The sequence below is a fragment of the Crassostrea angulata genome, chromosome 4 (genome assembly GCF_025612915.1).
Source record: "Crassostrea angulata isolate pt1a10 chromosome 4, ASM2561291v2, whole genome shotgun sequence".
In the NCBI taxonomy this organism is placed as follows: Eukaryota; Metazoa; Mollusca; class Bivalvia; order Ostreida; family Ostreidae; genus Magallana; species Magallana angulata.
In genome coordinates, this window is record NC_069114.1 from 45,886,520 (window position 1) to 45,905,057 (window position 18,538).

Consider the following 18,538-nt stretch of genomic DNA (forward strand, 5'->3'; position numbering starts at 1 on the left):
AGAAAGCTGTGTTGGAAACAATTTCAATGATTTTTATTTCTATGGAATAATGCTGTCCATATTAGATTATCATTTACATGTAATATCAACTAATGACTAGGGTTTCTTCAAAAATACCTGTAATAACACAGTAGTACCGGTACAAATTTAGATTTTTTGTGGAGAACCACATATCAGCAAATTGTAAAACCATTAAAGAAAATAGAAGAAAATGGAAATTAAGTAATTCTGGTCCTCATTTTCAAACAGCAAAATTTGAACATCAACTCGACAAACAATTGGTTTTAATAGTTTATGTTTCAAAAATACAGAGCCATTATTGTAAGTCTGTACAATTCATAGCCATCATGCTTGTATGGAACAACATTCTAACATCTGAAGCATGGTATTAGAAAATTGCACAAAACAATTTATCACAGTACATGTATGAATATTGATAATCTAACATAATATTTGTCAAAACGAGTTTCAATGTAAAATATTGATGAAATGATTAATCTTATTATATATAAAACATGCTTCTAATATAACAAGAAACAAAGTTTTTTTGATGCAACCTCCAAGGAAAAAATTTCATTACACGTGGTAATAGTATTTATAAATATGAAAAAACAAACCAAACATTTTGCTTCCTATAAAAATAACAACAAATTCTACATAGCACTGATAATATTAACAAATCATTTTAATGTGTTCAAGGGATGATGATTTACACATTTTTATAAATTACCCTTATATCATTAAAATTGTTATAATAAAAAAAGATCTAGTGAAATAAATTTATTGGCTTCTAAAGACCAATAATTTGGGGCATTTTCCATGACCAGATATTTAACTCTACAGATGCAAGGCCCATTAACAAAACACACCACTCTAGAAAAATCGCCCTTTAATTTTGTGTATAAAGAAAATTGAATCATAAACTTTTTTTGACTAAAATTCAATTAAACACTGTGCACAAGTAACAATTTGAAAGTTCTTTATAAACCAGGTACAAACATTTTTTCCTATACATACATATAAAGCGAGGAAGACAAAATGTGAGCAAACTTAAAAATTGAATTTTGAAAGAAGAGGAATGTGTATTTGGACTACAGGACAAACAGGTATACAACTATACATAACAAACATGAAATTACAAAGAATGAAAACTTCTCTGATGTATATTGGTAGAAATAGGTTTCATTTAATATTTTAAAACAAAACCAGATTTACATAGTAAATAAAGCACAGCACTTCATTCATCACATTTCAAAATAAAAATCTCAAATTTCTCTGAAAAATTAATAAATCAGCAATTCAATGACACCATTTTTGTTAATTTTCTGAGTTTAGTAGTAAATAAGAACAGACATATTTATTATTGAACTGTCCTCCTTGTTCATTTATAAATAATACATCCGTATACTCAATTAGTATGACACCAAAATGCATTTCCACATTGACATTTGTGGATTTGGAAGGGGATGGAGGTCATTGGGCCAAGGAACCCCCCTTCAAAAATTCAGTCTTATTAAATGCAAATACATTGTATTAAGTTACTCCCCCCCTTCCCCCCCCCCCAAAAAAAAAAACCTTGGAAACCCTGACCCATGCAAACAAAACCATCACTGATACCCTCCCTTTAACACAGAATTGGTATGAGTAAAATATAAGCTGTATAACACAAATATCTAATGAAATATTTATACAATCAGAGTCCTCTTAGAGTTTCATTCTTGGATAAAATATATAGAAAAAAGCAATGCCCAGCAACCTTTATACTTCAATTACTCTGTAGAACTATTTGTGCCTGAGCATTATTCAAGATCCTCATCACATTAATGTTTGATACCATCTCCTTATCACAGAGATTCTTCCACTGGAACATATCTCACACAACCCGGCCCAACACACACTGTCTACACAATATGATTGGAGGCCTTGTTCTCCTCCGATTGTCTCACCGTCACCACTTCCACATCCACCTCTGCCTGGTTCTGTGTAGCCCTGTCCACAGGGTGAGGGGCAGCGTCTACGTGGACGTCCGTGAAAGCTGTGTTGTGAATACCGGTAATTCCTCCTCTTGCCTGGTCAGCCTCAGCCTCCTCCTCTTCCTCCTCAGATGAGGTGTTCATGGTGATGTCTGCCTCAATGGTGTCCACCTCATCCTCAGATGAATCAGAATCACTGGACTGTGACTGTCGACGGATCTGTACTCTTTGGACCTCGGTTCTGACAGCCTCTGGCAATCCTAAACAAGATATTATAAATTATTAACAGACAATCACCAATTTTTATCATAATATCAATCAACAAATTTCACTTGTTTAAAGTCTCAAATGAATTTTAATCCCATTAATCCCAGAAAAGATTTATTTTACCAGAATTGTCAAAAGTAGATCTTCGAGTTCGGTTATTGTTTCCAGCCAGGAGTGGAGTGCGTTCACTGGTGCCGGGTCCTTCCTCATCTGAAGACTCTGAGTCCGAGTCTGGATTAGCCCCGGGGATCACCTTCCTCTTACACACAGGGCACGTCTTCTTCCTCTTGGTTAGCCATGGATCAATGCATTTACAGTGGTAAGCTGAAATCATTTTCAGTAAATAGAGACCATCCCTTTGAACCAGTATGTACTTATATATCAAGAAATCAAAGGATTTCTCAAATATAAATATTTTTTTATATATTGCATTTTGTCCCAATAATTATGTTTATTTGTTCCAATAAATGAAATGCAAACAAATACACAGTTGTAATTACCATGGGCACAAGGGAGCACTCTTAATTTTTCTCCATTCTCATAGTCTTCCAGACATATAGCACAGGTCTCATAATTGTCTCCTTCAAATCACAAAACAAGCGGTTAGCATGCATGTACCTAGTCACTGCATCCTTACAGTCAGTTTTGCTTTAACGAATCTTAGTCTAATTATTTTTACCCTAGATATTTTGATGAAATTTCTTTTATCTAATTTAACTTCTATATCAATTACTTTAAGAATCTTAAAATAATTAATTCACAATGTTACTGTATTACATGTATTATGTTAAAATTAGTTTTGGTAAGCCAAAATATACTGCAAGATGTCAAATTAGGGGGGCAAAAATCAACTTTGATATAACCCCATGGACCAAACCAGGAGGTAAACAATTTTTTAAAATTTCACAATTTTGTGACTTTTTACAACATTTCTCAGATATTTGACAGGAAATGAAATTTCTAGGGCTGAAATACAAAAAATGTGAAAATTTAAAGTCTTTTCACAACAAATCGCATAGGGTCCCATAGTAAAAAATATTAACTTTCAAGATGATCCCCTTGAAAATTTAAATAGTAAATGAATTTTTTAAATCTTAAATTAAGACAACTGCATGAAAATAAAACAATGCGCAAAGCCATTTGCACTTGAGTTGTACTCCGCCTCATTAATAGTAATACACAATCACTATGGCAGAAAGGCTGTCAAAATTAGTTACACAGTTAGCAGGTATCAAAAAGACAAGGGACTCAAGATAACATGGTAATACTGTTTCCATATTTGTGCTTTTTGTGTTTTTAGAAAAAAAATGTTCATGTTCTTTTAATAGAACAACTAAAACCAGTGCACTGATTTATCTCCCAATAAAGTCGATGAAATGTAAAAACATCAAGTCATTTGGGATTCTCACCTTTCTTGAACTTTTTTATGGGAATCTTTTTCAAATGTTTTGACGAAAGCCGAGACTTTCTTTTCTTTTGACAATCTCGTATCCACTTAAATAACTGCAACAGAAATTTTGAAAAAGAAATAAACATGTATGAGTGCCTTATAAAACACTTAAGGTATTGTATCTGTATTTCAATGATTTGTGTGATACCAGGAATAAAAATCAAATGGTTGTTAATTTCATGCAAAATGGTTATCGACAGCTTTTTAAACAAACCATAATTTAGGAATGCAAATTATAAACATGGAACTTATATGTTTGAATGTATGTATGTCAAATAATTCATTTTTAAGTTAACTCAAGAAGTGGTGGCTGAGGTTCCATAAAAACACAATAAACTCACCATAAATAGAAGCATCAGCACAAAACAAGTGCCCACTACAACCGCAAAAGGCCAGATCAGGTAAGGCTTATCAATAAATGTATCCCTGCCGATTTTGATATAAAACCTGGGGGTATAAAGACAAAACATCTCTGCTTCATTATTTCTAAAACATATTTTATAGCTTTACTTTTACAAATTTTCAAATCTTTGATATGGCATACATTTTGTTGTATATCAAACTAATTTTAACTGACTGAAAAGTAAACATTTAATCAAACATTTTACTTTCTTTAAGGTATAAAGAAATTGAAAATGAAAAGTTTTAATACATGTTTGTCATACAATTGTCATTTCTTTCAGAAGTCAAAAGAAGTAATTTCTGAACTACATCTATAAACATGAATATTTTCTTTATATTGAAGTCTTGAGAAATGACAGACTTCTGTTAGATACGCACATACATGTGATCTTTGGAATGACAATGAAATCATTTATTATAATTTATATTTTAACTCATTATGACTTGAAATTCTGTGCTGAATTGATGGCTGACTTACGTCCTATTGACATCATACTGGAAGTTCTTCTTCATGATGCTCCCCGCAGTAAATCCAACAAACACCGAGGGTATGCCCACATCTCTAGAGCCTGAAGAAAATAACAATGACTGAAGTCCATACTTCAAACAATGGTTATCTCAAACTTTACAATTGGTTATAAAGTAAAACAATGTCAGAAGAAGGTGGAGTAAAGTCTGTCAAGAAAATAGTCAATCTATGGTGTCTACTACCTCCCCCCATCTTGATGATTTCATCCTTTCCATCCTCATTATACACTATCACTGCTCCATAGCCTAGAGTCTGAGCACTGTAGACCTAAAAACACATAGAGTACCTCATTGCTCCTATTTACCTTCCAAATTACTGATTAATACAGATTTTGTAACTGGTTATCATTATTCAAACCAAGTATTGCCATTTCTAGTAAAAATCATTGTTGATTATAAATATCTATATCCTAGATAAGTAAAAAAAAAATCCATCGTTTAAAAAAATGCACCACTTGAGATTCAATTCATTATTCAAAATACTGTAGACCAACTTTTATGTGTGTGCAAGAAAAATTTCACTTAAGTTTGTGAGATCCTCTTCCTTGTGAACTCTTCTCACTACAACCCAGTTCTCTGATGTCTTGTGTATGTGTATTTTATATAGGAAAATTACCAGAAGTCACTTAGTATGAACAATTTTTTATTTATGAATTTCTAAACAAAGTTGTCACAAATAAAAGTTGGTATACAGTTATCATCAATCATAACATCCTTGCAAGTAATATCTAAGATAAATAACAATTTTCTGCAATATACAGCTCACATTCCTTGATAAGGTTTTGAATAATAGCTACCATCTCATCAAACTTGCATCCATTTCTTTGCATCAATGCTATCCATGTCAACTGGTCTGAAATATTGACATCTGGAATTTTGGGATGATACAGGGTGCATTTTTTGGTTTGAATATCTTGCTCCACAGCCAACACATAGCCCTGTAAAAAGACGACAGTTATTTCTGGGTACAGTACATATGAGAGAAATTTGAGCAAAATTCATAAATTTTCTAGCACTGTTTTCGAAGGAAATGAGTTTATGATGCATATTATATGGAGATACACATGAAACTGAAATCATTACATAGATTCCATTGTCTGGAATGTCAGGTCCGAAACTTGCTAGTTCATCTTGAAAGGAATTGATTGTGTCATTGGTTAGGGTTCTCATCTGGAAAACAGAACAACAACTTTACTAAGTGAGTGTCACTAAATACACCCACAATTCTACATACCATATTTTTCAGGGCATAGACCGGTATTATTTTTCTCCGATGCGCGAGCCCCGGCTTATCCCCCGTGATCGGATTGTCGTAGGCTTAAAGTTAAAATTAAACAGTAAAATATAAAATACTGTTGTTATCCATTGTACTGTTGTAGCAGTTTATTATGAGGATTGTTTTTTTTTATCCATTTGTTGTCCTGTTGATAATTTTTGTAATGACATTGTGAGTAATAAAATGTATGAGCTATTTCTTTACAACGCCAATCAAAAGAATTTTTGTATGAACCCAGGAAACTATTATTGCGTAGTATAAAGGGAATGAATCTGGGTAGAATGTAATATGACAGAAATTTTGTGAATTTTTTCATGTCTGCATTCATCATGTTCATGGGAATCACTGGTCTTGGGTGTAGAATAAATCAACTGCTTTGTGTTTTTCAATTAATTTTCTGTTGGATGAAATAACGGTATTCTGGTCTCATTTGTATATACCAGAGTTCCCGAAACGCACCGGTCCACCGGGGATCCCCGGTAAAATTTGAATTGGTCCGGTAAAATCTAAATTTAATCGGTCAAGATGTCCGATAAATTTTACAGACCGGCACTGTATAAAAAAGCAATTTACGAGACAAAAAGTCTAAAACTGTTAATTATTTTAATTCAGAGATAATTTATTAGTTGAGTATTTCAATAAAATGCGATAAAAAATATAAAAACATGCGTTGTTGTTAATCCGGATTTACGTGTTTTTTCTTTTACACACGTTAGTCAATATCCTATTTGATCATGATCTCGAAAAAATGTGGCCGATTAAATGGACACCGGGGGCAACAAAGAGTACAGAAACAAAAAAAGAAAAGTAAACAGAAGGGCAAGGCAAAGTGCAGGAAGAAACTGATGAGTCGGAAACTTTAGAAAGTGAAAGTGACATTGAGCAGCCAGAAGAATTAATTACATAACTATTTGATACACGAAACTGTTCTTGAAATTGAAAGGGAGTTTGAATGATTTGAATAAGAAATTGAATAAATTAGTCTGAAACATTTTTAAACAACTCTTTTTATTTTAGTTTGCATATTTTTGCAATAGTTTTAATGTCCGGTAAATTTTACAAATGTCCAGTAAATTTTGAATATTTACAGGACAATTGTCCGACAGATTTTGGATTGGTTTCCGGAACTCTGATATACAAAAGTGTGAAACCCATGACTAAAACACAGCCTGAGGGCATGTAGTGTACACCATTACACTTCATTGCATTAACTGTGTTTTTAACATTACAACTTCTCTGCATAACGGCACGTCTCTATTTAATTAATTAATGGAAAAGAACACAAATGAAATATTTTCTGTGTGGTACATGTATTTCGTTTTCTCATTCATAGCGATTACGGGGGATAACTCTATTTGAATACGAAACCACCTGTTGAGCTAATGGACGCCATACCCCGTATTTACAAATAGCTTTCAAAGTATAACTTGATTAAATGAAATTTAGCAATAAGGTATTAATAAAATATAAAAGGATTGGTAAATTTATACTTAGTTCTATCAGACAGAACTACAGAGGTTGGTGTTGCAATTAAATTTACACTATGTAAAATTATGATATGTAACGATAAACCGACGAATACGGAATAGACCAATCAGCCACAAAACACAGATATATTTTTTAAAATTGCATAAAATATATATGTTAAGCAAATCTAATAACTTTAATTACTCTTTTAACTTTCTACATCGATATTCTGAAAGTATATACTTAATACGATGACTTTCTTAAAAAGCTAGTGACCATACTTTCACTATAGTATTAAATCATCAATTGAAATTCGGCTTATCCCCCAATTCGGGTAGTCTAAGGATTTTTCCTGAATTTTGTCTGAATATGAGCAATTCCGCCTATGCCCCACATCAACATATGCCCCGAAAAACATGGTAAACATGAGGGTTCTTTAAATTATTACACATCTTCTATATGTACATAGTCCTTGCAAAAATGTAGTGGTTTTAAAATTATCTTATGTACTCAATACACATGGTTCCTGTTAAAGATGTGATTTCTAAAATTATCTTATCACTTCAAAATAGACTGGTCTTGATAACAAGAAGGTTTCTAAAATTATCTTACCACTTCAATATCACAGGAAACTGTTGAGGCATGAAAAAGACAAATAAGGTTGATCACTGCAAACACATACAGCCCTGTCACATGCTGGGGGATGGGGCAGTCTACTGGCATTGTCCTGTAAGATACCTCATGATTAACATTTACTGAAACAGTTTACTTACATCTCTCTGTACAATACTATAAGATTAACACAGTATAATATTGGAACGCAAGATATTCAGACATGCTTCAACACCATTTTGATTCGACTATGTCTATAAACAGTTAATTTCTTATGATCTGACAATGCATCTCTTATGCAACTTGGACACTTGTAATAACATTGATGATAGATTAATTCACATGTAGTCTGTATGAAATTGAAACTACAGTACCTCTGTACCATGGAAGCCTTGAAACATATAACAATGCTTTATTTCAACTTTCTGTTTCATATCAATATCAATATGTTTAATGGCAAATGAATGGCTGTCAAGTCAAACAAAAGTTAATTGATATTGTGTAACAAAAATAAACAATAACAAACTGATACCACTAGCCACTGCCAGTCTGACAAGTCATGAAGTTTATCACTTTACTTTCTATCCTTTGTTAAAGTTAAATAGAAAAATTACCTGAATTAAAAAAAACCTCCGTAATGAAGTTTTGATCCGCTATTTACATAATAATTTATGCCAAATGACTGACTTAGACTTCAAAAACATGGCTGCCCTTCTTGTTTTTCTCCTGACAAATTTATTTCCGGTGATTGTCGGTGGGAAATATTAATTCCGGATTCTCTCTCTCTCTCTCTCTCTCTCTCTCTCTCTCTCTCTCTCTCTCTCTCTCTCTAATATATATAAAAATCTATTTGTTATTTCCCTTACATGTTAACAAATGAATTATTTGAATAGGTTATACCAGTACTGACGTAAATTCGTAAATTATAATAAAAAGAACAGAGAGAACATGCAGTTATGCAACTAATATATATAACCTTCTGTAATAGCCTATGCCACAACTTGAGAACAAAATAAGAATCACTAGAAGCAAATAAAAAAAAATTAGACAATTGCTTTATCAAATCCATTCCTGTACATGATAGCGACTGTGTCTTTTTAAAATTGACATAAACATAAAATATGTATAATTGTAATATATTTCTCTTCTTAAAAAATTAGTCGTCAGTTGCACCTAGCAAAGAATGATGGTTGTAAAACATACACAATTAAATTATAGCCCTTTAGCGCAAGCAATACATGTACTATAAATTAGTACAGTGCATATTGGTTCGCAACGGCTACGGGTACCTTCCTGGAGCGTACAAGAGTCTACGGATTCGCAATTTGATTGAAATCAAACCTTCAAAAACTCCTTTATTTTGATTGGCACGCAGAAATCAAAATACCGGTAAACGGAGCTTGTAGGGGTTCTATTTAAATCAGATTTTCTCATTCGAAAAATCTTGACAAGTAAAAAACTACTAAAAATACTAAAACAAATCAATATAGCAAAAAAACAAAAAACCAACAAAAACAAAGCAAAACAAACAAACAAAACCCCCGCAAACTCGCATCCAAAAAGGGGAAGGTCATCAAAATTCAATTTTCTAAACTAGTCTGTAACTTAAAGAAAAATATTGCTGAGAGAAAAAAGTGTGTGTTGGTGTTGGGAGGGGGTGGGTGGGACAGCCCCTCTCCCCGGTCCTTCTGATGCTATGTTCCTGCCTTTGACATGCATGAGACCATTGCAACAGATGCAGTTTGACGAAAAGGAATGCTATTGAATAAAGAGAGAATATGGGGAGAATTGGGGAGGGGGGGGGGGGTTAGGTATACATGTATGAACACGGCAGTGGGGAAGGGAAGAGAAATTATAAACAATTAATGCATTGTGTGTAATATTTTTTGAAATACAAATCTGTAAAAAAAAAAAAAAAAAACCCACCCCATCCCCTTTGGAAAATTTACTGGATCGGTGCATGCCCTTCAACCCCATGTATAGACATAGATCCAAGGTCTTTCATTGGGGGTGCGGGTCGGTTCTGTCCTCAAGCACCTGTTGAACCGCATCTTCGCTAGCCAAGTGTCCGAATCGTTTTTTCTCATCTGAGAAAAACGAATCAGACACTTGGCTAGCGAAGATGGTAGAACCGTAGAATGGATTTTTTTTCTTACTAAATCAGTAATAGTTTATAGCTATGAAATGATATCTCAAAATTGTAGGTAGATCACATAGGCGTCGGAACCGGGGGGGGGCTAACCATTAGGCAAATAGCATCATATGGAGGGTTCAGCCCCCTCCCCCACTTTTTCTAGCAGCAAAGATAATTGTCCCTAAATTTACCTTGAAAGAGTGAGAAGTTGTAGTCATACGCATACTAGCCCCCCCCCCCCCCCCCCCCCCCCACGGATTAGGAATTTCATGATTTGGGGGAAAAAATTTTGGTAGGTAAGATTTTATTTTAGGAAGTATAGGTATACACCCCCCCCCCCCCCCCCGGATTAGGATTTTTATGATTTTGGGAATTAGTTTTTTTTTTCTCAATATTTCTGAGGATTAGTCCAGCCCCCCACTTTCAATTTGCTTCCGACGCCAGTGGATCATATGGTTAATTTGTTGACAATCCAGTTTTCTTAAACTATCTTTTGCAATATGCAAGCCGAAAAATCTTATTTTGTACTGTGAACATCAAATCTCAGGAATAGAAGGTTGGAAAAATATCTTAATTGATGCCAATAAAGCTAGAGAAATTCTGAATTTAACAGTTTAACGTTAGTCTTTTCTAAATCGGTTTTTTTTATTTTGGTTTCAATGCAATATATAGTGAAAAGAAAAAAACCTGACATACGTTTGGCACTTGAGTGCATTATTTGTGCAGAATATATATGTTATATTTACATTTGGAAAGGGGGGTTAAATTTTAGTGGCGTCATAGTCACGTGATACTTTATTTATAACCAAGTAACATCCGGGCCTCTCTTTCACTCTCTCATTACCTTCAGCAGGAAAAATGGCGTCCTCCGCTAGTACAGGTGTAGAGACTGCTGCTACAGTTTCCCCTTCCAATCCATCTCTCAGACAACGAGTTAATGATTTTTGTACCTTTTTGTACAATTCAGAAGAAGGATCTGTGCTCGGAAGAACTGGAAAGAGCTGGGGTAAGTTTTGAATACTGTTCACTCCAAGACTTGTATCTTGTCCTCTGCATTCGCTTTGGCGTTCTCCTGATTGAACCGGTAAAGTTTAAACGGTCTTTAGCGATAATTAGAATGGTACATATTGTGATATTTACATTATATAAGGTTTATTCTGAATGGTAGTGATTTTTTCTATTACACGGATGGGATATTTTGAGAAATACACGGTGCAACTTCGAATGACCTTTGCAGATTGTCCTTTCGGTGTGGGGCCACATAGGGGGTACACACAAAGGAAGGCACGCTAACCTATATTTACGGATTAATCTTTATGAAGTTATGACTATTGGATATTTACTTTTATTGTTGTGATAAATTCAAAACTTAAACTTATACAAAGGTTTAAAGCTCTGACATGCATGTTAAAGTACATAATACACTAAAGGTTAACCACTACTCTTCTCCGTATGTATACTATTTCGCAATCAATTCAGACATACTTTGTTTACAAAACATGTAATATTGTGAAATGTTAAGTTTGCTTATTTTCCAATGTTTTCATACTGATACTCCATGACCTTCAAAACATTGTTCAGAACTTTTTTGAGCGTATTTTAATATATCTTTGTTATGCACTATAGTTGTTTCATGTCAGGTTTGAAAATGATATGTATCAGGATAAAAATATTTTCATTTCTTGAATTTATTATTACACAATTTACACTTCTGTTGATTTTCTTATTTCATTTAATTAAACATAAATTTTCTTCTTTTTCACATTTTCACAAATTATTAAATCATTGACTTAACTTTAAAAGACTTAGCAATAAGGTGTCTCAAATATTTTTTTTTTTCAAATAAAATATCTATATGAAAGGTTATGAGTCCAGAAAAAGTTGGCATGCTGTAAAGCCGTGTCATTTTATGGCTCTAGGAGTACTATAGCCTCAAGCTATTCACCAAGATGTCTGTATTATTTTATGCATACATTATAGGTCACCTTCACTTTCAACTGTCATTGCGTACGTACGCTGATAGTGTGAAACAAGTGAGGGCTATTTTAATCTCCAGAGGAAATGTACTCGTTTTAAAACTAAAATTTATGACACCAAATAAAAATGTCAAACAACAATCATTTGTAAGACTATCAAAAATAATCAACTTGATTTTTGTCAAAAAGATTTAAGATTATTAGGAAAAACGCAACTTTAATTTTTTTTTATTAGATTTGGAGGGGGGGGGGTGAAAAAAAAAAGTCTAGAGGAAGACAAGAATGGATGTTTTTTGTCTTCACTCAAGTTAAGCCAACTATGTGTTGTAAATCTCCTTGTGATATGAAATTTAAACAGTGGCCAGCCAGACAATCATTTGTCCACCTGACTGCCCAGAGCTGTGTTTGTGTAAACTGTTATGTAATCTTGCATGACATTGCTTAACATATTATATTTTGGTCTAGGTTTTCTTTACAGCTATAGATAAATGACAAAGGCCACCTAATTCTGTGTGGAATTTGACATACTAACTTGTGTACATACCACAGTGACTGTGGAATTAAATGGACAGAAATTGGTTCACATTTTGTTAATGGCCACGATCAAGTTAATGAATCTAGTTTTATTCATCACATAATTTAAACAATGCTTGAATGTCAGACTAGTGCATTATACAGGGCTGTGTCTTCATATCAAATTTCTGTGTGTACAGAGGCAGTGAAGCATAACATATTTGATTTAATAAGACAATCCGCCATTGTATTTAACTTGTAATAGTTAATGGGCAGAAGCAACCATAAATGTTTTATATGACCTCTAACAAACAAAATACAATGCATTTATATTGTACAACCACAGTCTGTCTGACAAAATATGTAGGCCCAAAATACTTAACGACAGAAAAATATTTATCTATTTCAATTGATTAGATAAAGGTAATTATTTAAACTTGTGAAATGATAGATTTTTAAGTTTACTTTCCTTCATGTATTTTTAGCCCAGATTGGTATCTTCTATCTGATCTACTACTCATGCCTTTCCGCTTTCTTCGCTGGGATGATGGCCATCTTCTACCAGACCTTGGACTGGAACTACCCCAGACTTCAGGGACCTGATACCCTTCTCAAACAAAACCCAGGTGAGGCATTTACTTCATTTTAGATTTTTGTATGGCTGAATATGCATCCTTAGCATTTATATCATTTGACATTTAGGTGTAATTCTGAAAGTAATATAAATTGATCATAGGCTTTAATGGCCTACACAATTACTCATTTTAGAATGTATGCAGAAATAACCTGCATTTACCATTTGTATGTGAGATTGAAACTATTGCACTCACTCTGTTTACAGGTATTGGATTCCGTCCCATTCCTGATGTGCAGTCTACTTTAGTCAGATTTGTTAAGGCTGATGCCTCCACATACTCTCCATACACCGACCACATCCAGGCTTTCCTCGAATGTAAGTATAAGGATCTTATGCCAGGAACATGGACCATAACAAAATAGATCACAAATTACGTCTTTACATAAGGTGCCCCTGTTTTACTACATAGAGTTATCATAGGATCATGGTGTATTCTGAATAAGCATTTGTTTCAAAACTGCCATTTTGGCTTGTCTTGACTACTATCACACTATTTATTTGCTCTAAAAAAGAAATTGTAAAACTAGAATTAAGATTGATAACACTAGGAGTTCTGTTGAGTATCGATTTGAGTGTACTCATGTTACTTTGTTTAACTTTCAGACTACGAGAACCAGAACCTGAACCCCCAGGACGGAGGTACCGTGGCCGACTGTGACTCAGTGACTGGGCGCCGCCCAGAGAAGGACTGGGACAAGCCCTGCCGATTTGATCTGACCGCCAACCTGGGAGCTGATTGTGTCAAACAACAGACCTTTGGCTTTGACGATGGAATGCCATGTATTTTGCTGAAGCTCAACAAGGTATAATCTTATTCATAAATATAAAATAGTTCATGCAAAGAATGATCTTATGTGATACTTAGATTGTTGGAGCTATGAGATATTTGACTTAAAAGACTTTCCTATTTATGTAATATAGCTTTAAAAAAACGCAACTGACAATGTTTTATTTTATTGTCAAAAAATGTATGATTCATGGATTATTTATGCACATCCTTCCTTTGTTCTTTCTAAGAAAAAAGGTTAAAATAAAGGCTAATTTTGATATCATGCTACTAAGAATACAATGTGATAGAAAGTTTTTTCATTTTACATACCCTTAGCTGCAATTTTGTAGCTGCTGGTATTTCTATTGTTGTAGCTGTTGATTGTTCGAGTTTTACATTGGCCGTATTTTTTATTCTGATAGATCTTTGACTGGCAACCCGAGTCCTTCACCAATGACACAGTACCCGCGGAGGTAGCTGATCTGTGGGAGCCTTACCATGTCACCATCAAGTGTGAGGGAGAGGTCAGTATAACACACAAATATACAGTCCATTTATTGATTCATTTCTCCCATATAGCAGTTGCGTGTCTTTATTAGCCTTCAAATTTTATAACGTGAAAATAATTGGCTTGTGTTATACAGAACCCCGCTGACAAGGACAACATCGGACCCATTGAGTACTACCCACAGGGAGGATTCCACTTCAAATATTTCCCATTCCGTAACCAGCAAGCTTACCGCTCCCCATTGGTGATGGCCAGATTCATCAGGCCCCACCCAGGTGTTCTCGTCATGGTTCAATGCAAAGCTTACGCCAGGAACATCCGGCACAGCCAGCTGGAGAAAGCCGGAATGGTCCACTTTGAATTGATGGTGGATTAACCGAATGAACTCTTTTTAGTCTACTTTTTATAATTTTCACTACAAACGTTGTTGCAAGGGTGGCTTTTCACAAACACATTAGAATATCTTTATAAAAGGACCCTTTACCTGAAGGTAAATGAGAGACAGTGAGACAAATGATAGAAGGCCACAAGGAAAAATAAGTTTGTATTTCTTTCTTTACCAAATTTTAAAGTGGTTGCTGCTATTCAACCAATAAATGTATAACTGAGACTTTCAAATTTTTCTAGATTTAAAATTGTGTTTGATTTTATTTTGTAAATTATGGGGGCATTTTTGTGAGAAAAAAATATGGTTCTTTGATAAGTGATGCTAATTTTTTTTATATTGGCTATTTAAATAGCTACCCTAAATATGCCAGATATGAAAATCTTTAGTGATCTTTGATATGTTGATATACATTTGTTACATTCCTTAAAAGGACACTTATCTATTATCGGGTATATAGCCAGAATAAGCATTGTATATATATATTTCTTTTTATGTGTACATATTGGTTAAATTTCAGAAATTGGGATATCAGTGGTTGCTTTGAAAGATACAATTGTACAACTTGATGATGTAGGATTGCAATGTAAAATGGAGATTATTTGTTATTGATATGCTCTAAATCTGTTAGATTGGAAATCTCAGTTCATTGGTATTCATGAATTGCCATCACATCACATCTTTTGCATTATAGAACTTAGTTTTAACCATTTGTGTACATATTTTTTTTTTTTTGCCTTTTTATGTTGGAATGCAAGGATTTTTTTTCTACAGTGAGAAAAGTTGAACGTGTGCAATTTACAGTTTCAAATATTTTTTTGTTAATATAGTTTATATGCAAAACACTAGTAGTATGTTAGATTTAGGGATTATTTGAGGGTGGGTAACACTCTAATTTTGCCAGCTATAGATTCTAATGATAACATACATGTATAACTTGGTGTACCATCTTGACCTGTCACATGTTTTCCGTCCCAGAACTAGAGGCTTGTTTTGGTACCGTTAGCATTTTGACAGGGTATGTCAAATGATAAAATAAGGCCATCACAAATAATGTGGAACAAACCAAAAATTAAATTTAAGATCAATTATTGTAGGACTCGGGAAATGTAAAGCTTAAAAATGACAAATAAATAAAGGATCTGAAATTTGTTGTGCCATGTTTATTTACTTGTGTTTGTGTTGAGACGTCAAAAAAAAATGGAAAGAGTTGTCTTTCTTGATGTTTCTCTAAAACTGCATTGGTGGATCAATATTTAGACTTTGGGAAAGAAATTCCTCTTTCTTTGCCTTGGAGATATCATGAGTTGAAATCTGTCAGGTATATTTTGACAATGTGACTGTTCTTCAATTTATTTTATTTGGCATTATAATGGATCCTGAACTGATGTCGGCCCATTCTCTCTCTCTCTCTCTCTCTCTCTCTCTCTCTCTCTCATTTTTTGCTACCTTAAATTAGTTATCATTTCTTGGCGGGGGGGGGGGGGAGGGGGGGGGTAAGCTCGACACATTTTAATAATATGTTGATATCCTATAGATAGCTCTGAATAAACTGACGGACGACACGTAGAACGCGAAGACAATTCTACATTGTCATTAAGGATCACAACTTAATTAAATGGTCCTTTTCATGCCATGAGGCAACATGGGTGAAAAATTGACATATTGTTGTCTGCAAGAAAATGTTCCATAACAGGATATCTATGTGCAACAGTTTTCCCGGACACTTGTAACACAATCCAAGATCTGTTAACGAACCTCAATTTTGCATGATTTTACTTGTCTATAATCGAGTGCTTGTTATATTAAAAAATACACCACCACCCCTCTTAAAAAGTGATAAAAACCTGGGCAGTGTAACTTGTGTCTGAATACTTAGCGTTGGACACTAATTTTGGGGGGTAACATTTACATTTCTGGTCGGCACTCTCATTCCCACACACTTATGAACAACACGTGAAGAAGATGAGACTGAAATTCGAAATGCCAAGAAAATCAGGCCAAAGAGATGATTTCATGAAATTTGTTATTCAATATTGAGACTATTTTGATATATGTTTGTTTTTGTTTCAACTTTTATATTTAGAATTTGACGAGGGTACGAGATAAATACTTTTATAAAGGCTTTCTAAGTTTCGTACATATCAAAGACGGACAATTTTACCTTAAATCTAAAAAGATTGATTAGAAATACACACATTATAATAAATATCTGGACGGTATTAACATATACGTTTGTAATATTTGAAAGTCAGTACATTCTCACCATATATAACATACACATGCGAAAGATATACTTTTTGCATTCACGTGAGTAGAAGTAATATAGAATTATGCGAAGTTAAGAGATTTAAAAAAAAGAAAGAGAGAGAACAAAAAATAATCGTTTCTAATCTAACATTAGACAATCTGAAAAAAAAACCCACTTTGTTTTTATTATAAACTAAAGTTTACGACAATGGGTCAGTTTAATTGATTATTTAAGAGTGATAGTTTAGGAAAATCTCTCCTAGTATCTGTATTGTGTTTGCATAAAACATTATGAAATAAAAAAATGATCATTTGTAAATCCAGTTTTTAAATACGATGTGGATTTGGATATGAATTTATATCAGTTTGTAGTAGAACGATACCGTTAGCACGATGCCATTTGAGCCTACATACCTTCCTTTTAGTTTTGTAATATGTATTCATAATTGTCTTTTGTGTATAATATGAAATTTTCGCAAAATAGAAACAAAGATTGAATTAATTTAATGTTAAATTAATGAAACTAAGCAGTCGTTAAAGCAGAACTTAGGCCTATCTTATTAAAATAGTTATATAAAACAAAACTCATAATCATTTGCATATTAAACCGAGCCCAAACGGAAATCTACTACCCTCCCTATCGAACATTGTCAAATTGAAAAAAAAGTCTCGCAGCAGACGCGAATAATGATTTATCATATCAGCTCGCACAAGTCAGATGTGAGGGATCTCTCAGGAGGAATAGCATCGAACGCGACCCCTAGTGGCAAGTGTGGCGAATAAAGATGGCGGCCAGTTTGAGTCTGACAGAAGGGCCACACAAAAATGGGAAACGTGTGGAAATTGCGGTCGCTGAGGAATCTTCTGAGAGTGAGACGGAACCAGAACCGGCAAAGAGATTTCACCGACGCATTTCTACCAACAGAGAAATTAAATCTTCCGTAAGTTAGATTTTAGAAGTCGGCGTCTGTCGATGTACGAGGTTGACAGATGCTGGTGACATGGTTTGGTCGTGACATGTTATGCAGCATGGCGATGAATGTTGTGATATCTTTTGTTGTATTTTGCTTATAAACGTTAATTACTTTTGGAGACCTATCTGAGTTAGATTTCTCTCAATTGTAGTACTACTTGTAATGTAGTATTTGAAAATAGAATCCGTCATATGATATAGTGTGGATATAGTTTTCTTGGTTACATGTATATAGATACAGTAAATGTGCCACTGCAATCCATCTCGGTAGGGCTATGCTATTACTAAAGTCAAGGTTTTGACTTTTGTTTGTCAATAGATATCAAAGCTAAAGGAAAATTTTAATGAATTCAACCGAAAAATGTGTAATGTTACAACTCAGAATTTAATTCCTTCGAATTCATTGAGAAAATAATTG

At 33.8% G+C, this 18,538-nt stretch overlaps 3 protein-coding genes across 7 annotated transcripts in view; 2 read left to right on the plus strand and 1 right to left on the minus strand.

Moving 5' to 3' along the window:
* Positions 1-267: 267 nt before the first annotated feature.
* Positions 268-8,713, minus strand: LOC128179922 (E3 ubiquitin-protein ligase RNF13-like). The gene is made up of 11 exons (XM_052847603.1): positions 8,590-8,713; positions 7,976-8,090; positions 5,704-5,790; positions 5,418-5,558; positions 4,804-4,888; positions 4,571-4,661; positions 4,032-4,137; positions 3,650-3,743; positions 2,741-2,821; positions 2,364-2,564; positions 268-2,233 (listed from the first exon to the last, which is right to left on the minus strand). Exons 2-11 carry the CDS (start codon positions 8,084-8,086, stop codon positions 1,902-1,904), a joined length of 1,329 nt encoding a protein of 442 aa, XP_052703563.1. The 5' UTR covers positions 8,087-8,090; positions 8,590-8,713; the 3' UTR covers positions 268-1,901.
* Positions 8,714-10,932: 2,219 nt separating this feature from the next.
* On the plus strand, positions 10,933-16,050 carry LOC128181389 (probable sodium/potassium-transporting ATPase subunit beta-3). Its single transcript, XM_052849781.1, has 6 exons — positions 10,933-11,115; positions 13,084-13,224; positions 13,440-13,550; positions 13,839-14,038; positions 14,427-14,528; positions 14,649-16,050. The coding sequence occupies exons 1-6, from the start codon at positions 10,968-10,970 to the stop codon at positions 14,886-14,888; spliced, it is 942 nt and encodes a 313-aa protein (XP_052705741.1). The 5' UTR covers positions 10,933-10,967; the 3' UTR covers positions 14,889-16,050.
* Positions 16,051-17,836: 1,786 nt separating this feature from the next.
* The window catches only part of LOC128179696 (diacylglycerol kinase delta-like), a 39,189-nt gene continuing 38,487 nt past the window's right edge, over positions 17,837-18,538 (plus strand). For 3 of the 5 annotated variants that reach the window (XM_052847212.1, XM_052847211.1, XM_052847213.1), the window contains exon 1: positions 17,838-18,088. In XM_052847212.1, the coding sequence (XP_052703172.1) occupies positions 17,933-18,088 (156 nt within the window). In that variant the 5' untranslated portion in view covers positions 17,838-17,932. Of the gene's footprint in view, positions 18,089-18,538 lie in introns of all 5 variants that reach the window. The other 2 variants (XM_052847216.1, XM_052847214.1) reach the window with 2 other exon arrangements.